This window comes from Erpetoichthys calabaricus, chromosome 17 (assembly GCF_900747795.2).
Source record: "Erpetoichthys calabaricus chromosome 17, fErpCal1.3, whole genome shotgun sequence".
Classification (NCBI taxonomy): Eukaryota; Metazoa; Chordata; class Cladistia; order Polypteriformes; family Polypteridae; genus Erpetoichthys; species Erpetoichthys calabaricus.
In genome coordinates, this window is record NC_041410.2 from 3,794,286 (window position 1) to 3,810,790 (window position 16,505).

General features: G+C 43.0%; 1 protein-coding gene across 1 annotated transcript in view; it reads left to right on the plus strand.

The window, feature by feature from the left end:
• iglon5 (IgLON family member 5) overlaps nt 1-16,505 on the plus strand; it is a 399,602-nt gene that overhangs the window by 302,417 nt on the left and 80,680 nt on the right. The window contains exon 2 of the mRNA XM_051920523.1: nt 5,252-5,330. Coding sequence (XP_051776483.1) covers nt 5,252-5,330 — 79 coding nt within the window. The remainder of the gene's footprint in view (nt 1-5,251; nt 5,331-16,505) is intronic.

Below are 16,505 nucleotides of genomic sequence, written 5' to 3' on the forward strand. Positions count from 1 at the left end.
TCTGGGGTTGGCAGGACTGGCACCCTCTCTGGGGTTCACTAGACTGGCACCATCTCTGGGGTTCACTAGACTGGCACCATCTCTGGGGTTGGCTGGACTGTCATCCTCTCTGGGGTTTGCTGGACTGACACCCTCTCTGGGGTTGACTACCTGCTTTATGCCTAATGATGTGCAGCGGAGTTTCTTAAACGTTTTTTTGGTCGCAACCCAATCTTGCTGTTTTTAGTGTCTGCGGGACCCATTTGGGTTAGGAGTTAGATTAGGGAATAAAAGCCCGAAGGCAAAAAACTCTGGCACACTGATCCCATAAACAACATTCTATTTAAAGGTATATGCACCCTCAACAATTAAATCCATAAAACCACACTAAACCCCATTTCTTATTGCCTAAATATTGTTTTTTTTATCAGTATCTCAGTATTATTATAATATTTCATCATTTTTGTAGTAAAATATGTGATTCCAGTAAAGGGTTCAAACAGAGTGCCCCCTAATGGCCAAACTTAAAACTGCATTAAAAACTGAAATAAATATACAACAAAATCCATCCATCCATTTTCCAACCCGCTGAATCCGAACACAGGGTCACGGGGGTCTGCTGGAGCCAATCCCAGCCAACACAGGGCACAAGGCAGGAACCAGTCCCGGGCAGAGTGCCAACCCACCGCAGGACACACACAAACACACACCAAGCACACACTAGGGCCAATTTAGAATCACCAATCCACCTAACCAGCATGTCTGTGGACTGTGGGAGGAAACCGGAGCGCCCGGAGGAAACCCACGCAGACACGGGGAGAACATGCAAACTCCACGCAGGAAGGACCCGAGAAGCGAACCCGGGTCTCCAGGTCTCCCAACTGCGAGGCAGCAGTGCTACCCACTGCGCCACTGTGCTGCCTATACAATAAAATGATACTAAAAATAAACTTTAATAAATAATCAATAATAGGGCTACTGGGTTTTACAATGATGTTAAATAAGGCACTATACAACATTTTAAAAGCAAATAAATAAATGGTTAAAATAAGAGCCCTGAAAGGAATTTTTATCATCAGGGCCTTATATAGTAATTAAGATTAGGGCTGTAAATTTACAAGTTTTAAGATTAGGGTTAGGAGAGAATGAAGAGAGATGGGCGAAATGCCACGCTCTGACACACTCAGTTTCCCTATAGAATATATTTTATATCTCAGTGATCATACAATTTTATAAATATGCTTTTTTCACCTTAAAATATATAGAATAAATAAATAGATAAATTCATCTCTAAAATATCCCTTATAAAGGGAATAATATGCTCCCATTAATTATAAAATACTGTCTTTTAAAGATCTGTTCTAGTATAAATATAAAAACCTTCAGTTTTATAAAACCTCAAAATAAATCAATTAAAAGCTATAACAATCCTCCTTTATCAGGATACATAGCATCATCATCATCATCATCCATCCATTATCCAACCCGCTATATCCTAACTGCAGGGTCACAGGGGTCTGCTGGAGCCAACACAGGGTGCATGGCAGGAAACAAACCCCGGGCAGGGCGCCAGCGCACTGCAGGCATCAACCATCCATCCCATAATATTCATGAAAGGCACTATATTAAAAAAAAATTCTATGAATTTTTTCTGGGTCTCTAGGGTTAAGTTTTTGGCTCCCAATACTGATGTAACATTAGGGTTATGATTAGATTAGGGCTGGTGTTATTGAGTTTAAGTGTAGGAAAAGGGCAGGAATTAAAGAATATAACCATAAAGCACTGGCTAACGTCAGGGTCTCCCATTACAGTTTTAAGCTTAGGGTTGTAGTTTACGGACTTTTAGGTAATAATAAGAATAATTCTTTACATTTATATAGCGCTTTTCTCACTGCTCAAAGCTCTTAGCAATTGCCGGTTAAGGGCCCAACAGCGCAGAGTCCCTATTGGCATTTACAGGATTCGAACCGCAGATCCCTAGGTGAGAGTAAAGGTAGGGATGAACTCACAGCGAGTAACCGAGACCCTCTTTAAAAACCACCTGCAGCCTGTTACCATTAAATACAACAGTGACGTGTGACCCAACAGTGACAAGCTGTCACCCGCAGTTGGAGAAAGCCACATGTAAAGGCAGACCCCAGCGCCAGCTCTCTGCCATTTTAAAACTGGATTAAGTGGGTTCAGTATATGGGTGGGTGAAGACAATAATTATAATAATAATAATCTAGATATAAAATGCAACATCTGCCTGTCTGTCTGTCCACTTTTCACTAGAGAACTACTTCACGCATTTAGATTTGACTTTTTTCTATAATTTTCTTGAACATTCCAGTTGATTTTGCGTCTTCTCTCATTGCGTTAAGACTCATAGTTCACTTAGAGGAGCGATATATTCACACTAATCCGGGACAGAGGCTGTGGGCCGAGGGGGGGGGGGGGGGTGTGACATCAGGAGTACAGAGTCGGGCAGGGCCCTCCTCACTCACGCGCCAGCCTCTGATCAACTCGGTCTATCTCGCGCCACGTGTTGGAAAGTAACTTGCCTCCACTTAGCTAGTGATAACTGTTTGTTTCTTGATTTTTAAAGTTTGTCCTGTTTTATTACTACGCGGGCAGAGCTGCGGGGGACGGCTAGTTAGCTAATAAAACACTAAGGTCTGGGTGTGCCCAGTCCCTATGAGCAATCTGATTGGTTACTTGGATTTAGTGTGATCTGATTGGTCACTTTGGCTTCGGTGCTATGATTGAACGAGGAAGTGGGAGTGTGAGGCACATAAGGAGGAGTTAAAGGCATGAGAGGCCCGCGGAGAGAGTTGCCTCCAAAAACCAGGACTGTAAAAGCGGGCAGGAGATGAGCAGGGCACCTCAAAAGTAACGACAGAGTCTGAGAAGCAGGCTTTATGGGAAACACACGTGCAACAGAGGGAGTGCCAGCCAAGAGAGTTTCAGACACACAAGGATACCGAGGAAAGGAGCTGGAGGTACACGGTGGGCAAGAGAGGGCAAATGTTTTAAAATGTCTCCTATTAACTGTCTTTGAGGGGCTCGTCACCAATAATACACTGAAATGAAATGGCATCCCATGTCAGGTTGGTTCCTGTTTTGCTAACAGGGCTGCCAATATAAACTCGCTTCCCAAGGGACCCTAAATTACATAAGGCAGATTTGAAAATAATTAGTAATAGTAATGAAGGATGATTATTATTATTATTATTGTCACCATCATCTTCAGTAATGCCCTGTAAGAGACTGGCATCCACTCTGAGGCTGGGCCCTGGTTTACATGTAGCAATACGCTCCGGGTCTCTGTAAGCTATAAATCGAGTTAATTGAGTTCAGTATGTGGTTTCACTGAGGATGATGATAATAATAATCATCATCATCATCATCACTTTAATCGTCATAATTATCAATATTGCCCTGCCAAGGAAAGGCATCCCATCTACACGTAGCGGCTGTCTTGTAAATGATGGTGTCAGGATGGCCTTCAACCCACAGAAACCCTAAATTAAATTAAGCAGATTTGGGAATGTAGTACTAATAATAATAACATATTATAATAATAATAATAACAATAACAACACATTATTATTGTTATTATTACTATTCCTAACTGCCACCTTCACCTTCAGCAGTGCCCTGCAGTGGACTGGCATACTCTCTGTGGTTGGTCCCCACTTTACATTTGATAAGGTAGCGACAGACTTCAGGTCTCTGTAACCCATAAATCAAGTTGAGTGGATTCAGTATACGGTTTAATGGAGGATCATAATAATAATAATAATAATAATAATGATCACTGTAGTCATCATCATCATCATCAATAATGCCATGGATGGTACGTCATCCAATCTGGGTGAGGCTCCTGCCTCGTGAATGGTGCTGTCAGTGTGGGCTTCAAACCTCCAAAACCCTAAATTAGATTAAGTGGATTTGGGGATGCAGTAGTAATAATACTAACACTAATCATTCATTTCTGCCACCTTCATCTTCATCAGTACCCTGCAGTGGACTGGCATACTCTCTGGGGTTGGTCCCCACTTTACATCTAATAATGTAGTGATCGGCTCCAGGCCTCTGCACCCTGAAAGTCGGATTACATGGGTTACAGTATATGGTTTTATGGAGGATCATCATCATCTTCATCATCATCCTCATCGTCAATATTGCCCTCCCATGGTTGGTTGGTACCTGCCCTGCTCCAAACACCACTCAGCTGTGCTTCATCTCCATCAAACAGTCAGGTTTCAAAATGGAGGACTTTGTGGATAAGCAGTATGATGAAGGTCCCCCGCCCGGTCATTTTATTATTATTATTTTTTTTAATAAGATGAAAATGTCAACACTTTACGTGTTAGAAGCTGCTGCCCAGGATCTCCTCCATGTTGGGGTTGAGGGATGTACTCGTACCGTGTAACCAAAGTACCTGACGCAGTCCCAGAGGGGATGCCATCTGCTTTTGCCAACGAGCTCCACGTTAACCCCTGGGCTGCCTTTGAATGTCTTTATGTGAACACTTAATAATCTGAACTGAACCTTCCATTAAAGTGTTCTTATATATTTAGGGTTATCTTTATGCCACGTCACATCACCTGGGCTGGCACGCCTTGTGGCTGGCCCCATATGAGTGAATGTGTGCCATGTGACAGGCTGGCACCTCAACTGGCATAGACTCCTGCCTTGCACCTGATGCTGCCAGGTTAGGCTCCATCCTTCTGAAATCCTGAATGGGATTTATCGGGTTTGAGAGTGTTGAGCTGGGATGATATTACTGTGCAATGTTCTGTTTTATAATGTGACACGATATTAATATTATTATTATTATTATTATTATTACCATCCTGTGATGGACTGGCACCTTTATCCGGGGGGTCGCTCCAGTCTTGCACGTTCTACTTGTTGGGGTATGCTGACTTGCATGGATGGTTGATATTATTATGTAATCGTGTCAGACTCGGATGCTCGGTCCAGCTGAACACACAATGAAATGAACCCCCCGTGAGCTCCATGGGGAACATCAATCAAAGAAAGAAATCAACATTATACTGTATTATTATAGGAGGCTGTTATTTAAGATTCACTTGGACTGGCAGCTGGCACACCTATGCTCATGTGAGGTCTGTGGATTCCTGGAGAGCTGCTGTCAGGTCTGCTGGCTATGGTGGGCATTGTGGGCATATCCTGCGCTGGACTTAGGGTTCAAATGGTGGATTTGCACTGAGTGCCAGCTGGCATTCCTCTGATGTTCTTCCTTCTCTTCCTCCATCTGCAGGGCTATGCGTTTCCAGTTCAGACTTCATTCCTCCGACGGAGAACATGACGGTCACCCAGGGAGAGAGCGCCGTCCTCAGGTAGGTCAAGTGCCACTTTTTCCTGTGTGGGATTTTCTGGCTTTTTGGGCATCGAGTTAGAAGGTGCTGGCATGGCATAACATGCAGGTGTGTTCAAGTTTGAACATTTTGAATTTTTGTGCATTTACTTCATCAAAGAGACGGACCCCCAGCTTTGTTTCTTTAATGCGTTTTAGTAAAAAGTCGCTCAAAAATGAACTTAATCAAATGACCTTGCAGGTGTTCATCCATGAACTCCATGTTTGTAATGGCATTTTACAAAGTCACACAGCTAAAACCTGAGCCCAGATAGGATTGTGGGAGCTGTTATGTGTTTATAGGGTCGTCATAGTGATGTAAGCAAACCCATAATGACAAGGACAAAAACCCAAAGGTCACTCGGACAGAACCTCAGCGGTCCTCTGCTGAGATGAGAGAGCCTGACAGAAAGATGACCATCTCGTGATCACTCCATCCATCGGGCATGATGACACAGTGGCACGATGGAAGACAGACTCTGAAGACCAGGGGACAAAAATGAAACTCTTTGGGCCCAAATTAAGCATCATGTCAGGTGAAGACCGGGCACCGCTCATCTCCTGCCCAATGCCATCCCTACAGTTTTGTCTTACTGGGGTCCTTTGTGACCCTTTGTGATCCCCTTACCATTCGGTGTTGTCCTCTCTCCATGGAGAAATTGCAAGAGAGAAAGGTGGTCTTCACTTCATGGCAAGACAGCATGAGAGAGAGAGAGAGAGAGAGCAGGCCTTAGCAGGTCCTGACACACACACACACACACACACACACCTGAGCACTCCCTGAGGACACTCGCTAATGAAACAGCTCATGCCAGCTCATGCCCAAGTCAAGTATTGTCTGTAGTGCCAAGCAAACAAGCAAAAGTGGAAAAACGATTAGGTCATAAACATGGCACAGATTATCAATGAAACTCTGGGGGTAGAAAACTGGTTTGTCCAACTTCATCTGTTGTAAACACGATAAATAAAAACATACAACATATTTATTAACTTCTGTGCTACAAAGCCCTCAGTTTACACCCCACCACATCTACATTGAAGGGTGGTGATGGTGGCACAGTCGTGCCAGGTGGGTGCTAGAACAAGAAGACGGGTCAGAAGTGAGGGAAGGATGAATGTGGCCAAATACACAGGAATCTTTGAAAAGAATGTGCTTTAGAGTGGGGGTCCACTACTCCGGTCCTGGTGGGCCGCAGTGGCTGCAGGTTTTCATTCTTAATTACTGACCTGTTTTTGCTGCTAATTAACTTCTTTTGAATTCATTTTATTTGACTTGCTCTTGAAGACTCAGACCCCGATAGATAGATAGATAGATAGATAGATAGATAGATAGATAGATAGATAGATAGATAGATAGATAGATAGATAGATAGATAGATAGATAGATAGATAGATAGATGTGAAAGGCACTATATAGATAGATAGATAGATAGATAGATAGATAGATAGATAGATAGATAGATAGATAGATAGATAGATAGATATGAAAGGCACTATATAGATAGATAGATAGATAGATAGATAGATAGATAGATAGATAGATAGATAGATAGATAGATAGATGTGAAAGGCACTATATAATAGACTAGCAAAATACCCGCGCTTCGCAGCGGAGAAGTAGTGTGTTAAAGAGGTTATGAAAAAGAAAAGGAAACATTTTAAAAATAACGTAACATGATTGTCAATGTAATTGTGTTGTTATTGTTATGAGTGTTGCTGTCTTATATATATAATATACACACACATAAACCTAAATATACATATACATATATACATATCTAGATATACATATATATATACATATATATATATACACATATACACATCCACATATATATACATATATATATACACATATCAACAAATATATACACACATACAGTACATACACACACATATACATATATACATATATATAAATATATATATATATACACATACATACATACATACATACACACATATATATATATATATATACATATATATTTACATATCTACATATATACACACATATATATATATATATATATATACATATATATTTACATATCTACATATATATACACATATATATACATATCTACATATATATACACATATATCTACATATCTACATATATATATATATATATATACATATCTACATATCTACATACATATATACATATCTACATATCTACATATATATACATATATACATATCTACATATCTACATATCTACATATATATACATACTAGCAAAATACCCGCGCTTCGCAGCGGAGAAGTAGTGTGTTAAAGAGGTTATGAAAAAGTAAAGGAAACATTTTAAAAATAACGTAACATGATTGTCAATGTAATTGTGTTGTCATTGTTATGAGTGTTGCTGTCATATATATATACATATACACATATACACACACATATACACACATATACAGATATATTATATATACATATACACATATATTTTTATATATAGATTTTTATATATATATATATATATATATATATATATATATATATATATATATATATATATATATATACACATATATATATACATACATACATACACACACATAGATGCACTTACAATAACATAGAAATCAATATAAACAACATTAACATCATTATCATATGAGAATATGAAGTAATATATAAGAAGCACATTTCATATAAATATAAATTATTAAACAGTAAAATCTTCTTCTATAATTTGCTACCGTGGCTTTTCGTTGGTCTGTCCAGGATTTTAAATCAGCTGTAGCTTGCAAACCGTTTCACCTATTGACTTGAAATCTGGTACACATATAGTACGTCTCGTCTGCTATACGCTTTATGGGTGATGATTGTATTACTCTTTTTATGTTTATTTTATTTTAGAATCAACTCCTATCTGCGCACACCAGGGCGGCCGTGGGCAGATGCGTATGGTGTATTCACTCCATGTTATCGTGCATTGCGCTGTCACTGGTATTTTGATAAAAGAATTTGAACAATATATAAGAAGCGTATAAATTATTAAACAGTAAAACATTAACATTTAAGAAGTAAAGTTACATTGAGTACTACTGCAGTGCCTTCGGGTATACCTCATTTTTTGTTTGCCCATTACATGCTTAAATGTATAAATTTTTTGGTGTACCTACCCGAGAACACGCGACATATAACCGAGCGTGGGAGAAGCATGGATTTTAAACACGCGTTGAGTTCATCTGCTGGTCTCCCTCGTGGAATAACTGGTAATGTTTGAGTAAAATCTACAGCGCGTAAAACGACATTACCTCCTTTTTTTTTTTTACGATCTCTGAGATCTTGCTTTTTTCGGTTCAAGGCTTCATAAGCTCTTTTATGTGCCATGGTGTACTTAATAAGTACTCATCTTTGAATGTTGCAAGACTTTCGCCTTGTATGTAGATCGGGGAAATTACATTCATTGCATTCCTAGTCTGAATCACAATCTGATTGTATGGGTGGTTACCTGGCACTGTAGGGTTGCCACCCGTCCTTTAAAATACGGAATCGTGCCGCGTTTGAGAATGAAATTGCGCGTCCCGTTTTGAATCAATACTGGACGGGATTTATCCCGTATTTTTTTTATCATTTTTTTTTTAAAGCAGCGTCTCATGCAAATCATCCCACACGCATTTTATGAAGATGCCTCCTTTCCTACTTTTCATTGGGTAATACTTGATGTCATCGTTAGTTTGATTGGTGTTTTTAACTGTCCAGTGAGGAGGGCGTGTCTTTTAAGTACAGTCTGCAAAGTGTTGGCACTGAGATGTTGCGTCAGCGCCATAGTTGAAGCCCCTAACGTTGCGGTCAGCAAGTCGGCTAACATCCGCCATGTGCCGTCTTTCAGTTGCGAGAAGCAGATCATAGAATGGTTGAAACTGTTGCCCGTAACGTTGCGCCACGGCGTGTGCTTCGTTTATACCTCGTGTCTTCTCATTAAACTTTTATCTCGCGAATATGTTATTGCAATCTGCAGCGGGAGCGTTTCTATAAACTTAATTTAAACTTACGTTTTACACCGTGCTTTGTTTCCCTTATGAACATGCTTGTATGCTTCACTCGCTCCGTTCTCAATTGTTTAATTAATTTTTTGCTCTTCGCTGTTTCCGGCTCTTCCTCCATTTCCCCCTACTTCGTTCTTTTATCTCGCAAATATGTTATTGCAATCCTTAACGGGAGCGTTTCAATAAACTGATTGAAAATAGTTTTGCATTTACCTTTTTAGTAAAAGGCGAGCTTTTAAGCCTGAGAAATCACCCCGTAAATGCACACGTTTAATTGCATATGTGTTAATATGTATGCTTACACAGTATTAAAAGACAGTCAAAAATTAACGTCATTTACCTTCGTTCCCGCGTGTGTCTCGTGCTGTAAATCTCTTCCTTGTTTTTAGTTCACGTGATTACGTAGGAGGCGTGATGACGCGATACGTGACTCCGCCTCCTCCATTACAGTGTATGGACAAAAAATATGTTCCAGTTATGACCATTACGCTTTGAATTTCGAAATGAAACCTGCCTAACTTTTGTAAGTAAGCTGTAAGGAATGAGCCTGCCAAATTTCAGCCTTCCACCTACACGGGAAGTTGGAGAATTAGTGATGAGTCAGTCAGTCAGTCAGTCAGTGAGGACTTTGCCTTTTATTATTATAGATAAATAGATAGACAGATAGATAGTGTAGTTGGCAGGATTAGATAGATAGATAGATAGATAGATAGATAGATAGATAGATAGATAGATAGATAGATAGATAGATAGATAGATAGATAGATAGATAGATATGAAAGGCACTATATAATAGATAGATAGATAGATAGATAGATAGATAGATAGATAGATAGATAGATAGATAGATAGATAGATAGATAGATAGATAGATAGATAGATAGATAGATGTGAAAGGCACTATATAATAGATAAATAGATAGACAGATAGATAGTGTAGTTGGCAGGATTAGATAGATAGATAGATAGATAGATAGATAGATAGATAGATAGATAGATAGATAGATAGATAGATAGATAGATAGATAGATAGATAGATAGATAGATAGATAGATAGATAGATAGATAGATAGATAGATAGATAGAGTGGGCTATAAAAGGAGCCAGAAGCCACCACTCCGGGTGGGAGCCCGAGTTGGGAGGAGGGAGACAAAGCTTGCCGGATAGGAGTGGAGGAGAAAAGAAGAAGAAAAAGTATTGTGGTGATTGTGTTTGGTGCTCATTGGGAGTGTGTTGTGCCTGTGCGAACGGGGATGGCGTTGCCAACAGGCAATGAAAGCTAAAACATTTATTTGTTTTCTAAGTGTGCTTCCCGTGTGTGTCTGTGTCGGGTCAGGCACTAGTATAGCTCTATTGTTACAGTATTTACATATATATATATGTGTGTGTATGTGTGTGTGTGTGTGTGTGTGTGTGGAGTTTGGTTCAGCCTTGTTGGGATCCATGGGTGCCGCCAGGGGGTCTACAGCTGCTCCTGAGCCCATATGGGTGATTCTTTCATCACACCCGGAAGTGGTGCCAGAAGTTGATGAGAAAGCACTTGAGGGTGCAGTATAAAGGAGGCCACCTCACTCCATTCGGAGAGCTGGAGTCGGGAGGCTGAGGGCAGAGTTTGCGAGGGGAGGAGAGGAGTGGAGGTGGCAAAGATGAAGAAGAGGAATGAGAGGATTGTGAGCTACTTGTGGTGCTTTGTGCACAGTGTGTGCTGTAAAGGGTTAGGGTTAGTGTGTGTGTCTTGGGACTTGTGGCTGTCATAAGTGTCTGTCTGTGTCCAGGCTTCTTCTACAATGTATATATATATATATAATGTATGTATGTATGTATTTATGTATAAATGATGTTGTAACAAACAGCAGGGTAGGTAGACAAGGTAGAGACACCAAGAAAGGCTGACGCAGCACCCTAGTAGCCCCATTGAACTGAAAAACTCCAATACAGCTGATGACGACTCAAACAAACAATACCTACGATCAATACCAGCTGTGCCATTTGAATTGCAGGAGCTCAGTCCTCTGTGTTTGTTAGGTTGGCATCTGATGCCACCATGCAGGAAGGAGTTCTTTGGGCAGCCAGCAGGGTCAGTCGTCCCTCTTAGGAGTTTTTTCTTGCCAGCCAGCAAAGAAAGGAGAAGATAACATTAGCACCAGCGCCCCCTCTCATCCCAGGGTGGTACTGCTCACCTTGTCAAAGCCAGGGATGGTGGTCCCCAGAGGTACATGTATGACACAATATATTTATATTAATTGTAGTGTTCAATGGCCTTTCCAGATGTTTTTTTGTTAATAGGAAATGTCTGCACAGGACATGGCTGTGTGTTTTCTTCGGCTTTTGCCTGCTAACCTGCCAGGCGTGTACTGTGGGGTCCCGGTGTAAGCCCACCGCCGTATGCTCTGCGCACTTGCATTGTGCTGAGCGCTCCATGACAACTTATGTTGTGTAAAAGCTGCCGTTGTGTTGTACGTTCCTGTCGTGCCCGGAATTCATTGAATGTAAACGTGTGCACAGAACATGGCAGTTCATCTTCTTGGCTTTTGTTTGTTAACATGCCAGCCTGAGTTTTAATGAACGTATTCTGGAGATTAACATTTCGTATTTGGATAATTGTTTGTGAATTGTCATTTAAGACTTAATAGTTACTTAAGAAAGTAAGCCGTTATCATCTCCTTCCTCCCCAGTGCCATTACCTTTTATTACAGTAAGCGCAGCTTGGGAAGTGTCGCTTATTGCAGGGTGTTCAGGTGGGCTTTCAGCTAGTTTGGCCAGGGGGATTCTGTGCAGGGCATTCTAGAAGCCCCCAAATAAAGGGACCGCCCAGACTGGAGGGCGGGTGTAAAAAGGCAGTCTGTCGGCTGATTGGAGCTCTCGTATTAAACAGGACATTATAGAGATGAGCACCTGACGGGCAGCCAACGGGCACCACGAGTTCCTGGGTTTCAGTAAATGTTTTTGGAATTTAATTTGTCATCGGGAAAGGCAACCGGGCATTGAAATAAGGTGAATATTCGAAAAGAGTAAATTAATGAGGGATTGTGGTGGCACAGATGTCCTTCTCCTGTTCTTCAGATTGGAGTTTTTGGAATTCCCAGACTGCGCACAGCACCCTCCATTCCACATATCTCAGACGAGAGACTCGCCAGTAATTTCCATTAACGACAACAACAACACCATTTATTTCTGTCGCACGTTTTCGTACAGATGGTGAGCTCAAAGTGCTTTACAAGATGAAGAATGAAAAATATAAAAATAAGATTAGGCAAAACTAAATAACAAAGAATAAAGTGAGGTCCGCTGGCCATGAAGGACAGAAAAAAACAAACCAAAAAAAACTCCGGGGGCTGGAGAGAGAAAAAAAAAACAATCTGCAGGGGTCCCAATGCCACAAGACCACCCAGCTCCCCCCTAACATCGGTGATCTCAATCAGTCCTTGTGGCGTTCAGGCTTCACGTGGAAGAATTAGATGATGATGATGACGATGGTGGTCATGTGGACCTCTGGCCTTGAATCCATCAATGCCCTGATCAGGTGGTGGGGGCCATTATCCATAATGGCTAGCAGGGTACAACCCCCCAGTTCCACATGTAATGGCATAAAAAGGTTAACGGGAGCAGCCGGCAGATTTTTTGAAGATGGTGTAGGAACAAAGAACAGGAGCGTCCCGTGAAGGCAAATAAAACGCGAGAACGTCTTCCCTCAGCAGGGCTTAAGAAAAACGTGTCTGGTTTTCAGTCGGGCTCAGGGGGCTGTGGACCACTAGTGACGTCAGTGCTGTTCTGTCCATCACACCTCCTTTCTACAGAGGGAGGTAGAGAAGAAGCATTAGGCAACAGTGCCACCCCCTGGCCCACCAACAAGCCCTGAAATGGCCTCCCGTCATTTTAGAAACATTTGTAGTTCCTCTTCTTTCGGCTGCTCCCATTAGGGGTCGCCACAGCAGATCATCTTTTTCATATCTTCCTGTCCTCTGCTTCTTGCTCGTGTTACATTTGTAGTAATGCAGTTTATTACTACAAATGTTTGTGATGCGTCACCTGTTGGAATGATAAGTGCAATGCATTTTATTGCTACATGTATTACTAGATACATCTCAATAGACGGTGCACTGCAAATGCTAAAGCTGAGGTCCTCGCCGATGACTTTGATTTCAGCCTGACATAGACGGGTAAACTGGGTCAAGCGGGCAGGCTAACAGCATACAGCAGGGCGCGCCCCCTTTTTCTTACTGGCCCTGCTCACTAAACACCCAAAAAAACACCTGGTGATGCGAGTTCACCGCAGTCTTAATTGTAAATGTGCTGCATGAAAGAAGCTGCATTTCTACACGGTGAACTAAACAAATAACGTAATAATCCATAATTACTATGCCTGGCAAACCGTCTATAAGCACTAAGCATGGAGTCACACACAAAGTACCGATTAATTATGTAGAGCGAGTGGCCTGAAGATCTGAAATAACTTTAATTTGAGAACAAAGGCACCCTTGTGTGCAGTCAACGGCCCAGATAGGCACCATGAAGTACGTGACGAGGGGTGGCACTGACGGCAGTGGATGCTGGGCACTCAGTAGGCATTCATTCATTTGTTCAGGGATGATTTTAGCCATTATGTTGCCCCCCCACTCCCCTTCACCCCTCTTTCTTTTGTGGGTTTTGGCCTGCGACTGCCTTGGGGGGCCCAAGTGGCAGCTTAGCTCATTTATGCCAGGAAACTCAGTTTTTGTCCAGCCATTATTATGCCAGAGTTCAGCGTGGCACAAATCAGGCCAACTTGGAGCCATCAGTCAAAGGGACCTGCACACCTCTGGGACGTCAGAGGCAAATGGGATACACGGACTGTGATGGCCGGCCAGCCGAGACGCCCAAAGAATGAAAGGCAGCTGCTTTGGGACACTGCGCCTCCCCCAGGACACTAGATGGCAGCTTCCCTACAGCATAGCGGTGCTCCGGATTCCCGCAGGGCACCATGGGACATGGAGTTCGGCTTTACAGCCCTGCTGGGTACCGTGGGTGCTGCCAGAAGACGCTGCAGGGAGACCTGGGAGTCTCTACTGTCTACATAACCCGGAAGTACTCCAAAGTCACGGGGACGGAAGTCCTGAAGTACTTCCGGGCTGAAGAAAAAGCAAGTTCTCCATCCCCAAGGACCATATAACGGACTGGTGTGAACCCAGCAAGCGAGCCGGAGTCGGGACGAGTAGGACAGAGCCTGCTGGGAGGTGTGGAGGAGAGAATCGCGTGTGCTTACTGTGCTTATTTACTGGCCTGCATATGGTGGCTGGAGTGCTTTGAGGCAATATAAGAGAGAAAAAGGAATTCAAAACCTTTCAGTAATGTGACGTGGTGTCCTGGACGTCTGTCTGTCGGGTTAGAGGAGTGACAGCGCCCTCTAGTGTCACAGGACCCAGGGGAGAACATGCAAGCATCACACATACAGTGGCCAGGCTTATACAGATCAACATGATAAATATATAACTGTCATCCACAGCATCCAACAGGGTTACCAACTGTCCATCCATCTCATCTCAAGCAGTTCAGGATCACAGGGTGTTGGTGTCACTGCATGGGTGGACCCCGACAACACCAGGGCTGCCTTTCAGCATCCACCCTTCCTTTGGGAAATGAGCCCTGAGATCTGAAGCCTGTGCCAGGGAGATGCTAACCAGCCCACCACAGGACTCCCCCACAGTGCAGACCTGACAGCAGATTGCGGGTGGAGTCCACGTGTAAAATGGCAAATGCCACCCAGAAGGTGCACCAAGTACCCCGTAAGTAACATAACATGACATTCTCATACCCGCTTAACCCTTTTCAGGGATGCCAGGGAGCAGCGCCTGCCTAGCCATGGGGTTCAAGATGGGAGTAAACCAGGGGGGAGGCAGATCACACACACACACACAGACACACACACACACGAGGACAGCGTGGCAGGCCCACCAGAGACCAGCATACCACTGTGCTGCCCCATAAGAGTCCGCTGATTGTTGCTGGCACCACCTGGTGGTAGCACTGAGGTAACGTAATCATTTTTTGGTGATATTAACTTCCTGCAGCCTGCACTCCCATGAAGATTAACCCAGCATTTGGATTTTTTGATAAGCGAAACAAAACCAAAATTCACTTTTCACGAATGTGTGCCACGGTGGCGTGTTGGAGTTTTAGCTCACAAGGTAAACTGGGGCGCAAGTAGTGCAGGTCTGAGACTGGGTGAAGCCCTAGAGTGGAGAAGGAGTCCCACCAAAGACAAATGACTGTCTCGGAAGCCCCTCACCCTCCGGTCACTCAACTAGTTAAAGCAACACAACTGGTTAAAACTGGTGGGCCGCCCCCTAGTGAGAAGGTGCCACTCGGACTCCACCTCAGTCTGTGTCCTGCAGCGAGGACCACCTCTAGGTCCAAAAGCACACAAAGCCTCAAAATAGGTGCTGCCAAGCTCGTTGGCGCAACCTTTGGCATCAGTTGGTACCAGGTCGGATTTTGGGGGGGGGAGGGGGGGTTCAGATTCCGTATTTGTGAATAAGAAATTGGGAGCCCGTAGCCTGAGTGCTGGTTGGCATCCTTAAATAAAGAAATCCATAAGACGGGTGCCACAGAATCCTGCTGTTTGTTTCCTCGTCTAATTGAACAGCAGTCAAGGTGTTAGGCGTAATTAGAGATTTTAATTAAAAGGTGATATACGACGCGCCTGAGTGAGATCGCGTCTCCCAAGGGTGCTGCTGAGGTCGGCTGGGGTGCTGGGTACAGACAGCGGCATCGGTGGGCCAACTCATCTGGGCACCCAGTCCTTCTGCATCTGATGGGGGGGGCGCTATACTTGTGGTTTAAAGAAAACTTGACAAGACGAGAATAAGAAGGAAAAAAATTAGAAATCTGTGTCTGCCTGAGGGTCTTAGCATTGAATACTATTAAGGGTTAAACGCACATCTGCCGAGGATGTGTTATTGTGATGAAGAGCGCGTAGCTTTTATTAGCATCCATGACAACATGAAACAGGCCAGGTGTGTGTGTGTGTGGTGATCATCCTCTTCACAGTTTGTCACAAGAGGAAGACCCCCCCCCACCCCACCCCACCCCAGACTGAAGGGCAGCTGCTTTGGCTGAGCTCTCCTTTGTAATGGAAGTGAGTGCCCAACAGGGGGCAGCACTGTTTCATTTCGCC